At 43.7% G+C, this 19,324-nt stretch overlaps 1 protein-coding gene across 2 annotated transcripts; it reads right to left on the bottom strand.

The window, feature by feature from the left end:
- Positions 1–1,546: 1,546 nt before the first annotated feature.
- TMED8 (transmembrane p24 trafficking protein family member 8) lies at positions 1,547–12,974 on the bottom strand. 2 transcript variants are annotated; one of them, XM_066321989.1, is made up of 6 exons: positions 12,878–12,974; positions 11,840–11,918; positions 9,114–9,246; positions 8,079–8,217; positions 7,501–7,800; positions 1,547–6,461 (listed from the first exon to the last, which is right to left on the bottom strand). In XM_066321989.1, exons 1-6 carry the CDS (start codon positions 12,954–12,956, stop codon positions 6,244–6,246), a joined length of 948 nt encoding a protein of 315 aa, XP_066178086.1. In that variant the 5' UTR covers positions 12,957–12,974; the 3' UTR covers positions 1,547–6,243. The 2 variants fall into 2 exon arrangements, with proteins under 2 accessions (XP_066178086.1, XP_066178087.1); XM_066321990.1 differs by having other exon boundaries at positions 9,114–9,243.
- Between the last annotated feature and the right edge of the window lie 6,350 nt (positions 12,975–19,324).

Below are 19,324 nucleotides of genomic sequence, written 5' to 3'. Positions count from 1 at the left end.
CCTTTCAGGTAGTTGTAGAGAGTGATAGATCTCCAGGAGTCTCCTTTTCTCCAGCCTAAACAACCCCAGCTCCCTCAGCCATTCCTCAAATAACTTGTGCTTCAGACATTCACCATTTCTAGAGCCACATGACCCTTTCCAGAGAGGGATAACTTGCTTGGCGATTCCTAAGTGATGGTGTCTGTACACATTTCTTGATCAGCCTTCATGAAAAAGCAGGTGTGAACCTCACTTTCCTTACTCTGCAGTCACGGCTTATATTGAAGGTAGGATGGTGGCAGATCCTCCTTAAACAGTAATTACACGTGTGTATGTGTTAATACAGAGGGCTCCACTGGGTAACTAATACCACCTGTATAACAATGAGTAGCTCTGCTAAGCTTAAAACTGCTGTTGATAATCAAACACTACTAAAAGCAGTAACAAGACTTCAGCAGCCAAAGTACAATATTCTCCCTATTCACCTGAAGGACATCAGGTGAAGAGCCACTTCCCTAGCAGAGGCAACCAAGCCTTCTGCAAGGCCTTCATGGAGCACCTCGTGATCAGTGTTTCTGCTGCAGCCCATCCATAAAATTTACAGAAGGGGGGAGTGGCAGAGTGGGGGTGGATGGGAAGAACTAATGTGAAATTTTGCATCACTTCCCTGCATCCCCACTGTTTTCCTTAGTTTTCCTCTTGGCCATATGCCTGAGCCAAGCACAAGGATGTATCATGAGTGCTTCATAATAAAGTAGCTGTGGCAGTGTTTCTCTTTGGTGGTCTTAAAATGCAATGAAACATCTTTAACTTGGCAGACTCTTCTATGGTTTGGATGAGCTTAGTTTATGATTGCTCCTGCCCATCAATTAGTTTGTGAAAGTGCTTCCAGGGAACATCAGACTAGAACAGAGAATTGAACCTCTGCAGCACTTGTCCTGCCAAACCTCAAATGAGATAGGTGAGAAAAGATGACTCCCACTACAGGCATCATTTCTCATTTTGACCAGCAAGTGCTTCTTTCAGGACATTTAAATAGAGCCTTTGTAGTATGATAAAGCTGATGGGCAAAGCAGCTGTGAGGAGCTGTGAAGGGCAAACACTTTTCTTTAGATCATTTAATGAGTATCTGGTAACTGAAGAGATGTGTTTAAATCTTCCAGATCGGAAGCCGAAATAACAAAGGAACTAGGGGATCTCTGCGAATGGAGGCGACAGTACCAGTTTGAAGAACTGGAAGGTAAAGTATTCAAACTCTTACATCCATTATATGAGCTTGGCTACTTGCTTGTTCCTCTCCAATTCCTCAAGCATTCAGTACAATCTTAAGAAAAATATTCCAGCAGGTCATTTTAACAGCCAAGATTTCCTGGCTGGAACCATAATCAGGAGCTAACAGGGCATTTTTCTATCCATTTGCATCAGAATCTCCTGTACACTGCAAAGTATATTTTGTGTATTTGCCTCCTCTTTACTCCTAAAACTAACTGCATTCTTGTTTTGTTGGAAAGTCTGTAGTTGAATTTTTCATATCAAGATATTCATTTGCCTTAAACAGAAGACAAAGTTCTTGGTTGCATAGTGAAAAGTTTATTTAAAGAGAGTAAGTTCCAATATATTATTACAAATCAACCACAACACATCAAATATAAACAATACAAACCAATTGTAGAAGGAATGCAAGCACAATATAAATATAGCCTTCATATGTGCCCTTCAGAAAGAGTCCAGTGCCACATTTTGTTAAAATACCTTCTTCTCTATTTAAAACTCACCTCTTGGTGAGCACATGAAAAGCAAACAGCTGGTGCTGAGAACTCAATTTTGAAATCACAGGACATCAAAAAATATCTACATCACATAGATAAGGACTGACAAACAACGATCACAGTTCACAAGAACATAGATCTGAAAAAGGTATGACCAGTTACAAGATGCTCCCCACTGAAAGCCTGTGCTAATAGCTGGAGCTGTGAGTGGAAAGCAGCCTGCATCCCTCTGAGAGCTATCCCTAGGGCATCTTGGAGGTTGCAGTGAGGTCATCTCCAGCTATTTATCATTTCCAAACAGGAAATGTCCTGCTAAATGCTCCTAAACGTCAAGGTCACTACTTGGGAAAAGTCTCCTTTAGCTCTGAATTTTGTGGCTGCCATCCTGCTTCTTGCCCAAGGGACTTGATTCACCAGTCCAGATGGGTTTAAAACAGATAACCCTCACTGATGGATCAGAAAATTCTTCCTCTCACCCTTCCCAATAAAGGCTACATTTAACGTATGATGATTCTGAGAAAACAACATGTAAAATCCAGAAGGGAACCTAGAAAAGATAAGGAGACTCAGATCCACCATCCACCTGGCCTGATGCACCTTCAGATGCAACAGCACCCCAGTTTCAGAGTAAGTAGCCAGAGACTCTCTCCAGGCAAATGTGGAATATCCCTCCAGAAAACTCTCCTTGCAATATACATTTGAACTCTGCTGTTCTATGTACCTTCTAAAACTTTATTTAATTGGTATTTACTGCAAATTAACTTATTTAGATAAATGCCTTAGCACTCGGACTCCTGCTAAACTCCTGTTTTCTTTCACAGTCTAATTAGCAATGAATTTGACACAATCAGTTCACAGTTTTCCATTCTGTCACTTGTGAAGTTCTCATTCATCAACATGATGTTGTCACACCCAATATTTTCCCACATACGAAAAAAGGTGAAATAGTCTTTTCTTTTACACTTGTAAAAAAAAACAAAAAAAAAAAAAAAAAAAAAAAAAAAAACTTTGTTGCTTTGGTCTCTCATCCACACTCAATATGCACAGGCACACACTACTCACAACTCTGGATTTCAACACTCTTTTTAGAGAAAATTATGAATGGCCCTAAGAAACACTCTTGTACGTCTGTCTAGTGTTCCTCTGGTCCTTGGGTTTAGTGTCAGCATATCAAAAGGAGTAGTCCTCTGGTGTTCCTAGACATCTGACAGCAGCATATGAAGGCAAAGAATGTATGGCACCAGGAAATTCAAATACCATTGTACTACTCATTTTACAGCAACAAGGCAATCTATGAACAGATCACATCTCCAGGAACAGCCTAGAGGGGCTCTCCCTGCCTGACCTTAGCAAGTACAACCCCCTACCCAAATGGGCAGAGAAATAAGAAGAAATCTCTTGTATTAATGACCCCTATGCTTCTTATTTCAGACATGCTCTTTGTTCCTAAGGCACCTTGTGATAAATCCTCTGTAGAGTGGCTTTAATAGGGGTAGTGAGACACGAAGAAAGAGTGGGGATGAAAGTGAACTCCTTTGGGGATTCATTCTCTACCCTAATTCCCCACAAGAACAATAAAATCTTTCAGCAGCTAGACCTGTCATAAGGTTTACCTCAAATTCACCTCACCAGGTCCAGCACCACAATGACTGACCCACTGCAGGCCACAGATGGAGGTTACATGCACACACAGGTACAAGGAGACAAGCTGACAGGGTAGAGCCCCAAAGGCATGTGGCTGCCTTCCAGACTCAGTGCATAGTAACTCGGCTTTCTTAGCACCTGAAGTCAGGTTAACTAAGCTCTTCCTCTTAACACATTTTCATTTGACCTGTTCGTGCATATTAAATGGGTCCCGAGCATTAATTGCTACACCAGTAACCTTTCCTGAGAACATGTATTACAGGCCTCCAAAGAGTCTGAGTAAATGTAAGCAGTACCAGTAGTGGTCCTTGATTTAAGCAATTTTAACTCTCTGTTCTCAACAAAACACATACATTTTAAACTTCTGCTGCTACATTACACATAAAGCAAAAAAGAGAAAACAATGGAGAGCTTATGACCTTCTCTGACATAGAAAATGTCCAACAGACTAGTACCATTATTAAAACTAAACACTTATACAAGGTAATTTTATACATGTCCTTTGCTACAAGGATATATGTTTGACTGAACATGTAAATTTTATTTAGATCTAAATTGTATTCAAAACAAAATGGAAAACAATTTTGTGCTTTCACAAAAGCAAACCCAAAATGCAAAAGAAGATTCTTCCTTGATTTAGCTTTCTGAATTTCTAGAGAATATTTAGAGGGAAAGGAAACATATATTAAAAACCTATTTGAAATCTTCCTTCCACAGAAATGAAGAAATTTTCCTTTCCTGAGGATTAATTTCTCTTTCTGAAGTGCAGCTGCAATTAAACTTTATTTTTCTTTCTTGACCCAAAGTCTAACTCCAAAGATCTCTATTTAAATAAGAATAGTTTCCATAACTGCCTAAGCCAGCCAGCAGGATGTTTTATATCAGCAAACATACTACTGCTTCTCTGTTTGGAGTGAAGTGTGTCACTCCATCAGCAATATCTTGGAACTTGATAGACAAAGGATGAAAAAAAAACCCACCCAGCAAACACCTTACCTAAATTGCTCAGGCCTGATTCAAGTGCTCTAGATGGTTCTTCATGTCATCCATGAGAATTTAAAGGAAGGAACAGCCCTCTCCAAGCTGCTAACTGAAAGAGCATCTTGCTCTGACAGATACTAACCCCTACTGTTCTGTCTCCTTGTGCTTGACCTTGAATAAGGCAGCTTTGCAGTTCCCCCCCACCATGGTGAACACACTCTCTCTTTCAAGGAAGGTAGCTGTCTTCTCCCCATCTCAGGGGCCAAAGCAGCAACAACTCTGCTCCTTGCCTGCTCCCCCAGAGAGCCACTGTGCTCCAAGCAGTGTTCTCCCAATTTCCACTCCTCCTGCTCCCAGCTCGAGCTGCTCTACTGTAGACTGACTGCTTCCTCTCTTACCATTTTGACCTACTAAGTGCTCTGAAGCAGCAAATCAGTAAGCAGAGATAGTTAAAATTAAGCTTGAATACAGAGCAAATTGTACAGCATTACAATATACCCTTAATAGGAAATATGCAGCCCTCCTATGAGAGCAAAATCTTTGGCTTTAACTACCACAAATAATTCTGTCCATCATTTCCTCTCAATAGAAGGAATGGACCAAGGAGAGGTGCTTTACCTGGATGATTTAAAAATAAAACTCAGAACTTTTAGTATCACCATGGAAAGTCATTTTGTGTCTTTGCAAAGAGGTATCAAAATGTAAATACAGCAGTATTCTTAGAAAAGAGGACAATTTCAAGTTAAAAGTACTAAAATAAACAACAGCTAGAAATAAACATGTTTTAAAATTCATCTCTGATGGATTAACTTCTCCTTGTTCAACTCAGCCGCTATTTAGGCAGAAGGTGGTAACTAGTACCATCACTAGTCACGAAAACATGCCAAGGAACTTCCCAACAGTACTTTTGCAGCAGCAATAGCAGCTGACAAACTGCATTTCTCTGGGAGCCTTTTCCTTGCTACATATGGTTGCAATACCAGTGAACCAACATCCTGCTGCTAAGAAATATTTCCTGTGTATTTATTGGTTGTATTCCAACCATTTTGTGTTCATTCAGCATGGCAGTAAGTCATGTCTTCTGCTTCACATCTGGATTCCAGAAAAAACTTCTGGTAATCAGGGAGGTTTTAATCATCTTCCTACAATCAACAGATATATCATCCAATTCTCGATCTGTAGAAAAGCCCTCCTGTGGACTATGAGGTGTGCACCCTGCTCCCACCCCCTGTTCAAACACGAGCTGTGACTGCTATTTGGGGCCCACCTGCTGTAGCACTGCCAAGCCACTGCAGCCTGGGCTGCTGCTGGCCAGCTGCACTCCCACCCACTGACGTGAGTGAAGGAAGCATTGACTGTACTGACTGCGTCGATGGTAGGTGATGGGGTTACCCTGGCTAAGTGACAAGCCAGCTGTGCTTCTGGCTTACTGAAGCTAACAGCTGCCCTCTAGTGACGCAGATGCAGCAGGAGAGTTGGCAAAGTTATTCACAAAATAGTAACAGATTATTTTCACTTCATTTTGTACCAGCACAACAGATCCAGAATCACAACCACCCGAACGTGGCTTCTGGGCAATTGCCAGCTGTGATGTGAAGGCCCAGCCCAATGCCTGCATGGAGCAGACCTCCTGAAGTTTTAGAGAAAGAGCAGCTGCCTGGGAACAACCAGGGAGTCACAACTACCTTTCTCCCCTGGGACAGTGGGGAAGAAGGGTGTGGGAAGAAACCAGTTCATGTCCGAAGAAGAGCTGGCAGAATTGCGCCGTGGTTCTGTCACACAGCAGTGCCTGTCAGGCAGTACCAGGGCTGGGTGGCAGCCTGCTACACTCACCATCACCTGCCTGCCATCCTTGCCCCTTCCCTCTTCTTCAGCTAGTGTAGTAGACGTGAAAGAACAGAGTCTTATTGCGGAGCAGAGAGTAGGAGTTATCGAATTTCAGCAGGTAGACGCCCTCTCCCGGGTACTGATGGCTGCCGGCCTGCACCTCCCGATGGCTGTTCCTGCGGTACACCGGCATGATCTCTCCATAGCGGCTCCGCAGGTAGCTTTTGGAGCCCCGCTCCACATCACCTGCAGGGGACAGTCCTGAACGGCAGACAGGAGACAAGGAAGTAGGCCAGAACCACTTCATAATCCAGAAAAAGACCAACAGGACCAGAATGCAACACAGACATGCAGCTATATGGAAGGCTAACTGTGACAGCATTACCCAGAGCATCTCCTCTGACCTTTCTGCAAATAATTCCCACAAAGTCTGGTCTTCCTTATCATAACAAAGGTCATACCAAGACCCAGTTCTCTTGGGAATACTGATGGGACAGTATTTACTAGCCCACCAGCCCAGTCTCCTCTCTTTTTTTTAGCTTACCTTTTAGACACCTCACTGCTTTTATACACACAACAGCAGTCCTGTGATATAGACTTGATGCAAAAAGAGGCAGGAAAGCCCTTAGCTTTCTATATCCTCAGTTCACTTCTCCAAGAGGATTTCTCATAAAGGAACTTACCCCTGTTTACAGGGGCTGCAAAATTCAGACACAAACCTCCCAGCTACACTGGTCACAGCATACACTGAAGCCACAGAACAGGCAAGGTCACTGTGTGTTTCCCAAGTTCAGTGACACAGGTAGCAAACATTTCACATATAGTCAGAAGGAGCTACTGATGTGCCGGGGGAAAAAGAAAAGAAAAAAAGCCCAAAAAAACACCCTCCCTCAAAAAAAAACCAACAAAAACCCCCAAAAAACCAACATCCCTAAACAAAACCTTCTTGCCTCCATTCACCACCAGAAATTTCTCAGTCCAGGAGTCTAACCAAAACAGTCAGGTTAAAATTTCAGACTTTATAACCTTTTTATCAGCTAGAAGTTGACTGAGTGAATTCTGATCTTATTTTTCCATGTGTTCAATTTTAAGAATGCTCATGGAGAGGACAGCCATCGACATATGCCGGAGCAGGAAGGGCCAAATGCTTTCTTATCATTCTAACCAACAACTTAAAAGGCTGCAGAGATTGAAAATAGGCTGACTAAACAAAGTAGATGGAAATTATAGCATCTGCCAGATACTCTCAGCAGCATAGCAACATGCAACACAAATTAACCTTTATAAGATCTGCACTAACCTTCAATTTCCTCGTCTTCCTCTTCATCCTCCTCATCACTGGATTCACTGACTTGAACAGTAATGGCAGTGCTAGTAACTGTGGTCCAGTCAAAGTAGACTCCAAACCCAATGTCGTAGTCATCCGTAGCAAACTCCCAGCAAATGCATTTCCCATCAGGATGGGTGGGCACACGGACTGTCACCACCTCGCCTCGCTTCACCACCATCCGCCCATTCCTCTCCTTTCCCACTTTGGCTTTGAATTCCTTCATCTTCTCAGTGGTCCACATGGTGGGTGCAGCCAGAGGGGGAGGCTGAGCTGAGACAAGGGAAAAGTTCACAGGCTTACATGACTTTTCACTACTGACAAACTGTTACCCGAAAACAGTGAAGCTAAGGGGCCTAATGTTTTCTGCTAAGGCGCCTCCATTCTGGGGCCTGCTCCCAAAAGCCCCAGATGTGAAGTTCTTCCACTCACTAGCCAGGAGCCCGAATCTCCATCAGGAATTAAAAGTATCTCCAGGACATTCTCTGCTCTTCTAGCCAGGGCAGGCACTTAAAAATTACCCAAACAGGAGTTCTGCCTTCAGGACTCACCTTTTCTCTGTTCCCCAAGGAGGTCTGCAGTCTCCAGCTCAGCTGAAAGGATATCCACAGCACCAGTGTGATCTGACTGAATCATGACTATATCCCCTACTCCCTGAGGTATATGGTAGTTGGTTAATCGAACAGCTTCCTGCACAAAGCACAGAAGAAACATTGTCACAAAGACGTCCTGGTTAAAAAGTCGCTGCCTAGATTTGAAACAACTCATTAGTAACTCAAGCACCTTTATGAAATCAAGTCAGACTTGCAGAACCTTCTAGTAAATAGTGTAGGCTAGCTCTGAGACACCTCTCAGCATTGTTCCCCCTACTGCACCAACGTCATGAACTTTGAAGTCAAATGCTGCATTAGTGTCACAAATTTCACTCCCCTTGGCCTCCCTGGGAGTCCTAGGCAGGCACATTTTTGCACTTGCATCAGAGTTAATTGCCACCCCTCAACAAAGCAGTAACATTATAGATTTAGCTGACTATTCCTGGAAAGAATTCCCAACACACAGCCTCTCTAGGGAGAGCATTTCAGCTCTGTGTGCATCTAGACTACAGCCACAATCAATCATTGCTGCATCTTAGTTGGAAGTTCATCTGGTTCACTAAGGCCTCTCTTCTCACATATCCAAACTCACAGGTCCTGACCTTGGTGTCACTTGCACAGGTTTTCCTGACTCTATCTGTAAGGCAAATTGGCTGCTTACAAGAAGAAACAAGGGACTTGCAGTTCCCTCTTCCATAAATCTGCAGGAATGGAATTTCCAGAAGCACCAGATAAGACCAGAAGGTGAGGATTACCTTGACGCCTCAGTGAGCAAGGAAGCAAGGACTAGCTGAAGACACAAGAGGGATTTTAAAAATAAAACTGATACCATTTATCTTCCACAAATGTACAGGTAAAAATGTAACTGAATCTATGTTAATTCTACTTTTATCTTAACATAACCCTTACAGCCTCAGTCTCAAAGCGGCAAGCACAGTAGAACTGCTGCTGCATTTCTGTCTTTGCTCTCAGACATAAGAAACATCCATCTACCTTTTTGAGAGATTGGATTTGGTCAGGCAGCTTCTCTTCTAGTTCAGCCACTTTCTGGTCCCCCAGAGCACCAGTTTCTTCCTTTGAATGGTCTCTTGTGCCCACGCTCAGGTGTGCCCCAGCCTGTGACCTTCTGGAGGAACAGAGCAGTACAATTCAGTGCTTGCACCCAGGGCACAGCCAGCAGAGGAATCACTGCTCTGGAACTCAAATTGAGATGAACTGAAGGAACAAGCTTCTGTAGTCAGCACCTGTCAGCTGGACAAAGAACCCCTGCCCACCCCAGTCCTGCCATCTCTGCATGATTGTCTTCCATGTGAGCCAGGGGGAGCAACTTCAGCGGGATACTCCATATTTACTGTCCTTTAGACAGCAGAAATTCACTGCACTCACCCCACAGCATGCTGGCTCACCAACACTATACTAAGGACAGACATTAGCAGCAACTTTACTGCCCAAGAAATGATAACTTTCTTTATGCCAGGTACTTCATGGCATCTGCATACTCCCTCAGAGGTCAACTGGATCAGTGAAAGAATTCAGAACAATTTTGACAGCCATCTGAGAATGGCATCTATTTAAGTAGCCCATTATGCCTTTTCCACTAGCAGTCCCAAAAGATACCGGGAGCACCCAAGTGCATCTTTGCCATATTCAAATACACTCCACAGATAAGCAAGCAGTAAGACATACAATGGACAGCACAGTAACTTAAGCAATGAGGTCCAAGTACTGCACTCTAACAAAAGAAAATGGACATGCTAAAACAATAAGAATGGTACACAGCAGGAAAAGAATGGGCAGGAAAGGAAATGTCTCTGGCATTTATTCTGTTGAGGAGTTTTCTTCTAAATTATGTTGGGAAAAAATGCTGCAATGTTGTCTGCAGCTAGACTTATAATCCCAAATTAACTCAGATGCCGGAAGAGTGGCCTCTGTAATGCTCTCATTATGTAAGTGAAACTTCTATGACAAGCAACCTAGTATTAAATAAGAACAGAAAATCACTTTTGAAAATCAAAACCTTCTCACAGCACTATAAACCCAATGTCAACTGCCTTGCTCTAAAGCATGAGAATTCTCATGAGAAACATGAGAATATAGCATTAATGGAAAAAAATGCATTTCTTCAAATGTTGCCTTTCAGAAACGAGAAATATTCTCATTAGCAAGGAAACAGACTATGAGTATCGTTTGGAATAATTAAAAATAAAATAAAATACACACAGCTCAATTAAGACACATTCTGCATCCACAGAAAAGACTTGAACAGGGTAAACGTGGCTTTTGTCCTCAAATTGTTACTCCTACAGCACTACAGAATTTAACCAGAAACAAAGCCATTTTTTTCTTACATTCTCTCGACAGTGTGACTTCCTTTCCTAGAACAGGCATGATAGACCAGAAGGTCTGTAAGAACAACTCAAACAAGATGAATATCAGGTTCAGAAAATGGCAGCAGATGGACCAGATAAGAAGGTACACTTAGTGGGAACAATTTTTTAAAGGAAGAATTTTTGAACTTCTATGTTGTTGTTTTCCAGCCTATCTGCATTTCAGTTGAGCAGTTGCATGAACACACCTAGATGGGCTATTTGGTCATTTGCTACCACAGGTCCACACATCTGCTCAAAAAGTTCTCCGTCAACACAGAAGCTTACAGGTTGGGAATTTTTTCCTCTAGATACCACTGGTACTCGTGAGTCTCACTGAAAGATAAGGAAGAGCTACACAAGCTTTACAAGCAGACTTACAAAGACAGAGTTCAGCTGATTCCTCCTCACACAAACGTTTTGGACTATCTCCATCCCTTTCAAAGAAGATCTAAATTTAATAATGTTCGCAAGTATGTATCATCTACTTTGGATATTTTGCCCAGGGTCTGTATTAATCTCTTTATGGAAAATTAGAGGATATAATAAAAAGATGGAAGAGCTCATTTATAGTCAGGAAGTCTGATAGAGATGTCAGCAGCATCAAACCAAGATGGCATCAAACTGTAGTTTTGCTAAGAAAGGTAGTTTGATGTGTTTTTTTTTTTTTTCCTGGATTTTTGTATTTTTTTAATGAAGCTGTGGTTTGCCTACTGTAATTAACTCACACATTTCTGAAATTGTACCCTGTGCAATAAATGTACAGAGGCAAATGAAATTGCACTGCATGGTATTAGTGCTTGGAACCAATGAAATTACTTGGCCACAAACACCACATGCCCAGCTGGTACCAACAAGCCAAACATCTGATAACAGGGTTGATCAGCAGAATTAATGGAGAGATATAGAAAACAAACAATGAAGAAAAAAAGCCAAAACATTGCCAAGAAAATTATAAAAGGTATTTTCTCGTACAGCTTCCAGCAGATTTACAGACAGTAGGCATGCTCAATTATTAAAGTATCCTTCAGACAGGATACAGAAAATTTCCCCGGAAAGCGTACGAGGTCTTATAATGGATTTATAAAACCCTACAGTATTCCTTTCAAGCTGAATGACTGTGATTTGAATAGCTGAGCTATGAACTACATTTCTCAAGCTCTAAAACAACCTTAAAGCCTGTAAAAACAAGCCTCCCATACTGATTCCAGTATATACTGTCCCAAAGCAGACAATTCAGTCTTCAGTCTCTTCTTTTTACCCGAACAGAACAAACTGCCATACAGAAGAGGTCATAGGAGTGAAACAGACTGTCATGCACGTGGGCCACAACACACAAAAAGGTTTTCCTACCCGCTCTGCGAAGTATTGGACTCCAAAGAATCAACTAGCTGATCTGTAGGCTCTGTCTTTCGGGCTGAGTCTTCATCTTCTAACAACAAACAGAATATAGGAAAAGAAGGTGAAATAAAGGTTGGTGTTTATAATAAACCAGCAGGAAAAAAAAACCTGCAGCCAGCACTCAAACACTGACGAGGTCACACAGCTGTGGAACAAAGACCTGTGCCAACCAGTTTTTCATAACTGTGTTATGAGGTGTATCTAGAACCTTGTGGAACAAAGATTTTTAATGGCCTCAACCCTAGGAAAGGGAGAACAAAAACCTACGCGTATTTTTGGCATAAAGCCATTCTCAGAAGCAGGGTTCATTCAGGAACTACTAATCCTAGCTTTAGAAGGACAGAACAAGGCCAAATTTCATCACGTAAAGCTGAGCTGACAAAACCCTGGAAAAAGCAATCATGCAGCAGTTCACAAAGGATACTGATGAGATGGAAATTCCTAGGTCAGTGCTAAAAGGACCGTCTGTAAAGACGGCTCCTGGTCTTCCCCGAGTCTCTGAACTCAGGGAAAGCTCTGTCCCCATAAGACTGCGGCTCACAGCCCTGCTCTCCGATCGCGTTAGGGCAGTGAACAGGGCACGGACAAGCTCCGGCGTCTGCAGGATGCTGACGCTCCTCGGAGCTGCTGGCCATCCCCGAGAGTTAGGCGGGAAGGAGACAGCTCCAGCCCAGGGGCGCGCAGCCCCTCTCACCGGGGAAAGCACAAACCTCCATCAATCCTCGCTCTTCCCACTGCAGCGGGAAGAACTCCTGCAGCAGCTCCAGGCGCCCGAGCGGCAGGCGAGCCGCGCAGAGCCCGCAGCCCGCCCCTGTCCGCTCAGCCCCGGCACCGCGGGCGGCACCCGGGGCGCTGCTCCACCGCAGGGAGCTGCCACCCGGAAACACGGCTTCTCCGCCAGAACCGAGCAAACCCACCACCTAAACAGAATCTCCCCATAAGGGTACCGCTAAACACCCGCCACCGGGCCGCCCCCTGCCCTGCCCGTACCTGCGGGGCCCCGGGGCGCGGTGTCGCCGCCCGGGGGCTCGGAGCGGGAGCCGGCGGCGGCGGAGAGCGCGTCCGACATGGGCACGGCTCGGCGGGCGGCCGGAAACACCCGAGCGGGGGGAACGGAAACACCCGAGCGAGTGCGTGTGAGCCGGGCCGCAGGGAGATGGTGGCGCCTCGGTGCTCATCCCTCAGCCTCCCCCCTCGACAACGCAGCCAATCAACATTTAGTTCTGCAGAGCGGAGGGGCACGGGCGGCGTTGCAGGGTGACAGCAGGGAGGGAGTGGCGGAAGGAAGAAGGGGGCGCACCTCCAGGAAGTGGTGGTTGCCAAGGTAACGGGATCCCGGAAAGACGCGTTGCCGTGGTGGCCTGGGGATGGAGCCGGTGGAGCCGCGCTCGGGTCCCGCGGGGCCTGGAGTGGCTGAAGGGCCGCAGCCTGAGTCCGAGGGCGCGGGGGGACCGCGGTCCGACCGCGCCTTCCTGACCTGGAGCGCCGAGGACGTGGCTGAGTGGGTGGCGCAGCTCGGCTTCCCCCAGTACGAGGTGCGGGGTTGCCGGTCTGGGCAGGAAACCCCCGCCCTCGGCGCCGCCTGGGCCGGTGGCCCTGAACTCAGTGTGTGCGTGAGCGTGTGCGTGTGCGAGCGGCAGGAGGGTAGAGGTGGCAGAGGGCGATCCGCCTTTCCCTCCGCTTCCCTGCCCAGGAATGCTTCAGGGCCAACGGTGTCACCGGCCGCCGCCTCATCCACGCCACCTGCTCCAACCTGCCCGCCCTGGGCGTCACGGACTTCGGCCACATGCAGGTGCGCCCGGCTGCGGCTCCCGGAGCTCCCTGGCTGGCCCTGCCCGCGGGCTGGGCTGTGGCCGGTCTGCCTGGGCACAGCGAGCCTCAAACCGGACAACCAATTTATACAGTCATGGGCTTAGAGCATGGGTCTGTTCAGGCCTTCAGCTGGCTGCAGGTCTTGGGCTGCTTCTCTGGGGCACCATAAGTGCTTAGCCTTCCTTTAAGTGGATGTTGCTCTCCGGCCCCATAAAATTGCTTAGCAAGATGTATGCACCCTCAGAATTTCTTTTAAATCATTTTCAGCTGACCGATTTGTAGAACTTATGAAAATCTAGTTAGATTTAACCTGCAGCAATTGAGCCACTTATCTCAAGCAGCAAAAGGTCCAATTATTTTTACTTCCTTCTTTTACGCTTTGCTGGACACAAATGGGAGCTCTGTCTCTTCCTCATTTTATGAACATGTAATTGGTTTTTTTCCTTTCAAACCTACATATTTTGTTTAACAAACACTGATAGTAAAGACTGAATTTCGGGACTATAACTTTTAGCTTCCTAAAAGTTCAGAAGATCAACAAGTTGACCTAACTTTCACTACCCTCTTTCCCTCCCCTAGTGGAAACCACAGAGGAACTGCATTTACAGAGCCAAATTATCTGTTTTGCATCAAAATTTGAAATTGCTTTCACCAGAAGACACAGGTGGAAGTTCAAGAAGAAAAAGGAAGCTTTATGCTCCAGTGACTAGAGTATTAACACTGTTTATTTGATTCTGCAGTACCAAAATGCAATTTGACCACAGTTCTGTCTGGTTGCTCAATCTAAACTGTTTGTTTGAAACTAAATATGCCGCCAAAACCATTAAGTAGTGCCATGACTTTGCCTGTTGTTTTGAGAGCAAGGCATCAATTTAACACTAAGGTTTTCAGGCGGCATACCTTCACAAATATTTCTGGTACAAGCAGATAGAAACTATAGTCATTTGTGTTTTCCACTGCTGAGTAATACTAGACATGGTTAGACATATCAACTGTAACCCATTCTTCCTCTTGTAGGAACTGAAATTCCTCTAGATAAGCGATAGACAGCCAGGACACTGCTGCAAGCTTGGAAGTGAGACTGTCTCAGTAATGTTTTCCAAAGCTTGCAGGTAAATTGGGAACATCTCACAGACTTCAGTGGAACCTAGATGTTCTCAAAGGTCATGCCGTATTCTGCCAGTTATTTGTGTTTCAAAGAACTGTGTTCTGACAGAATCCAAGTATGCAGAGCTCTGCAGGATGTGGCCCTTTGGGTCTTTCAGGAAGTGTCTACCTAGAGCAGGTGAAAAGTTAAAGCCGCAATTTCCCAACAAGAAATATAAATGAAATGCTGTGAGCAGTCGAAACTGATAAAGTTACTATAGAAACAAGAGTGATAGCATCAGCTCAGTGAGACAGAAACTGTTTGCAGTTTAGGGGAAATGGCAGTTTGGTAGAAAATTACACAGCTAATTATGTAGTAACTATGCAGCATGGACAAGTGACATTACTGCTGGTTTTAATCCCACTGTACTGGAATTTTAAATATCAAAACCACTAAAGACACAAGTCTGGTGGTCTTCTGTTATCACAAAAAGTAGGGTACTGCTTTTCAGAGTCAAGCTAAAGTTGGGGGAAGGTTTTGAGCAAATACTGTGAAATATCAGTAAAACCTTGCAAATTGTATTTTGAAGCTTCAATCATATTAGACAGTTAAATTCTAAGAAGTTGCTTCAAAAACAATGGTAAGGCTCTGCTCACTAACAGTTCCAGGTCCAGGTGGCCCAGACAACCATACACTCATCATTTTCTAAATGAACAATATGACTTTTTGCTAATTATTTTTTACACCTTTGTGTAGACTGTCATTCGCATTATAATTTAACAAATAGTGATGATTTTGCATTAAGCAGAAGGGACTGCAGTTCATTCACCCATTACTTGTTCGTCCTTGACGTGCAAGGATGAAAGCAGAGCTATATTTATGCCACTAAGGGATCAGATGTGATGCCATCCCTGATAGTGAATCTGGAAAGAAAGCAACACGCACTGCTTTTACAGTGTCACATGGGGCTTAGGGATTCAGATCCCCCTTGTGTTGCAACTTCAAGCATGAAACTGTACTGAAATTCAGAATATCACTTCTTTTTCCCGCTGCTCTGACATGGAATGGATGGTTTTAGCTGTTGTCCTATTGTCTTGGTTTGAGAAATGAGAATTCCTGGTGTTTTGTCTTGTATTTCAGGAAATTTCACGACAGGTGCGAGAGTTGCTGGGGATTGAGGAGCCTCTCTTCAGCAGATCCATTGCCCTCCCATACAGAGACAATATGGGTCTCTTCCTAGAGAGAAAGGCACCAACAGGAGAGAAAGCAGATGCCCTCACTTTCTCACAGTTTATCCAAGAAGCAGGACTGGAGCCCTGTACTACAGTTCCTTCTTTGCAAGAATCCCAGACCGTGGTGGGAGCGGATGCTCTCCCTGCATCACAGGACATGCAGAGGCAGAATTAGGGACTCATACTGCACTTTTGCCTTTGTAAGAAGCCCAGCAGCCACAGTAGAGTGTACCCTTATTACCTTGCAGATTGTTCAAGGAGTTCTACCTTTTCATAATTACAAAACATTGTGCACCACACTGCCATGCAACTCTTAGACATTTTATTACACCAAACCCATTCCCACATTGCCTCTTTTCTGCAATACTTCATTTGCTTACAGGAACTAATTGAAGTGGAAGTCATAGATCAGACTGTACCATTGTCTATCTTTCATTTCTGCTTCACAATTAGTTAAAAAAATTAAAAAAAAAAAAAAAAAGATAGAAATATTTTAGGCACAAGTGATTGATAAAACCTTCCCAGATGCCCAAGTGAATAGATTTCTCCCAGGTTTTAGTGTCTGCAGACTGGGTTTGCTCTGAAACCAAGATGTAAGATAAATGGCTTATACAATAACTGGTGTACAGGTGTGGTGACAGCTGCTGTTAGCAATCATAATTAAGCAAGGGGTCTAGAAGCAACATGCATAACTAATGCTTGGCCTCACCACAGAAATGATTTCCTGTGAGGCAAAACCAGGCAGGCAGTTTATTATGGTAAACAGTACTGAAACACATGATAGATGGTGGCAAAAGAACAAAAGAACACTGAACTTGAGAATTTAGGGAATAAAAATTGCTTTGTCCTGAATGGATTTGGACAGGTATCCAGTTATTTCTTGTTCCCTTGAAGGACATATAATATATTCTGTGGTGATGAGGGTGGGATGCATTATCACCAGCAAGGAAGTAGAAGTAAGTGCTGATGGAAGCCTGTCTTAACAGAAAGAGTGCTCCTGACTAAATCATTAGCATGTTGTCTAAAGCTTCAGTGGCTTTCCCAAGATCCCCCATAGGGAATAAAAAAACACAACAAAAAAAGGCTGGGCCTGATCCTGTTTAGTTTGTTACACCAAAGTTGTAGCCACTACACAATAACTGTAATTTGGTTTTGTAATTCAGTTTTGTATAGAAGCTGCAACAGAAACACAGTGAAACTGAAGCAGTTCATATGCTAAGAAGACCAAGTAATAAGACATTCAGAAAAAAAAAAAAAAAAAAAAAAAAGCTCAGGCAACCAGGGATAAACAAGTTTGCTGAGCAGTATAGAGTGAAACTCATAGAAGAAAATGTGTGCATAGGGGTTGTTGTGTGAAATAATTTAAAGAGTCTGAGAGTTAACAGTGCTGGTTCAGGCACTGCTTAGTCCCATGAAGGAGCTGGGATGAGATCTCAGCAAAGCATTCCTCATGGGTTTCATGATGGTTTATGAAGATTTAGAATCATACTCAGCATTTTCCTCTGGAATTTCTGAGAAAGTGTTGAAAGCAGCTGTGGAGAATGGAGATTTGTCATCCAGTATCATGTCAGGCTCCACTACAGCTGAAGTGAGAGATGTCTTGGTCCTGACCAGCCCACATCACTTTGTAGGACAGTCTCTAGAGGGTGCCTGGTACAGTAGAGCACCAGGAATCAGATGGCACCAGACAAACTCTCTCTTTTCTATCAGCTGGCTAAAGAGAGACTTTCTCAGTGGCACAGCTGTCAGGTCAGATCAAGGGAAAGGTTCTGGTAGGGAAATCAAGAAGAAACATTTACTGGCAACAACAGTCCAAAGCAGCTTGCTAATAATGTAACAAATAGTGGTTTTCTTCAGTGTCTGACTACAAGACTCTTTCTTGGGCCTTTGAGAAACCATCAGACTCAGAGACTTGAATACAAAATGTTCCAGGCATCACTGTCAAGTGAAGTAAAACTGAGACTAGTGGCTCTAGAATAGTCCTGCAAAAGCAGACTTCTTCCCTCAAGCAGCATTTCCCTGACTTAACATCCTCAATAGTCCAGTTCATGAACTGTGTCATAAGATCATTACCCCCAAGAACTGTCCCATAGGAACTTTAAATTCTTTTATTATTTTTTTTTTTTAATCCAATGCCCCAATTGTTTCAAACACCCTGATAAGCAGGATCTAGAGACAAAACTCAGCCAGGTCTTCTGTTGCTAATGCATCATCTAAGCAGTTCCTGGGGCAGCGATGTGGTCCTAAGGAAAACATAGAGTTCAGCACCTTCCATCCCAACAAGGCAGACCATGGTTTATGTGAGATGAGGCAAGTTGCAAAGCAGAGACAAGCAGTATCTCAGCATTCTATTGTCTTCTTTCTCCTCTTGAGTAATCAGAGGTAAAATCTTTGCTGAAAATCTCTTGCATGCAAAACTTGGCAGGAAGGTTTTTTCTCTGCACAGATGAGGCCACATTCAGGAAAGCTGAGGTCATTGCTTAGTTTCAGTGCCTTGTGGTGAGGCAGGTTCTGTCACATGATGCTCTTTGAGCCTGCATAAAAAATGACCACTACTCATGGAATTTTATTTTCCTTGCAGGATGAACAAAATCAAATATCAATTACCAATGTGCACACAGATGTGAAGAGATATTCTCATCTCACACTGCTGTGAGGAATCACACTGACAACCAGAACTGTTTGGTTTGAAACATCTGATCTGGGACCATTTTAGGTGAGGGATGCTAAAATTAGTAGTAACAAGTCCAATTTAGCTTGTATTTTATATAGCTCATACTAATTGAGTAAACAGAAGTCCTTGACAGGCCACATATAAAGCCATGTAACCATGTGGCCACGGGGAGTGCCATGGGTGCTTCAAATACCCTCAGCAATGCACCAGTGACAGGGTGGCTGTTCTGATGGTTTGGGTCCCTTTTTGTAGAAACAATGGGTCTGAGTCCCATCCAGTGGAAAAACTCAGAAATTGCAGGTTTGAGTCCTGCAGTGAAACTGTGTGGTGAAAGATGCACTGTGAAGATTTTTTAGGCCACATGTAAGTTAGTAAATTAGCAGCTTTTATTTGCTCAGATGCTTTGAGTTCTTTTAACTCTAAGGGAGCTGGATGAATTCAGTGCAGTTTATGAATATTTTATGTGTGTGTTAAGAAGAATTAGTTATGTGTTGAGTCTTCCAGCATTAAAAAAAATTGACATAGGGACACCCATGACATAAAGCTTGTTTGCTCAAAAAAAATTTTTTGATAAATGCTTAAATATGTGAAGTTTTGTACAGGACATGTGCAGTTGGAATGATTTTCATTGC

Source organism: Sylvia atricapilla, chromosome 6 (genome assembly GCF_009819655.1).
Source record: "Sylvia atricapilla isolate bSylAtr1 chromosome 6, bSylAtr1.pri, whole genome shotgun sequence".
Taxonomy (NCBI): Eukaryota; Metazoa; Chordata; class Aves; order Passeriformes; family Sylviidae; genus Sylvia; species Sylvia atricapilla.
Note: the sequence above shows the minus strand (reverse complement) of the source record. Positions and strands in the feature narration are given on the sequence as shown.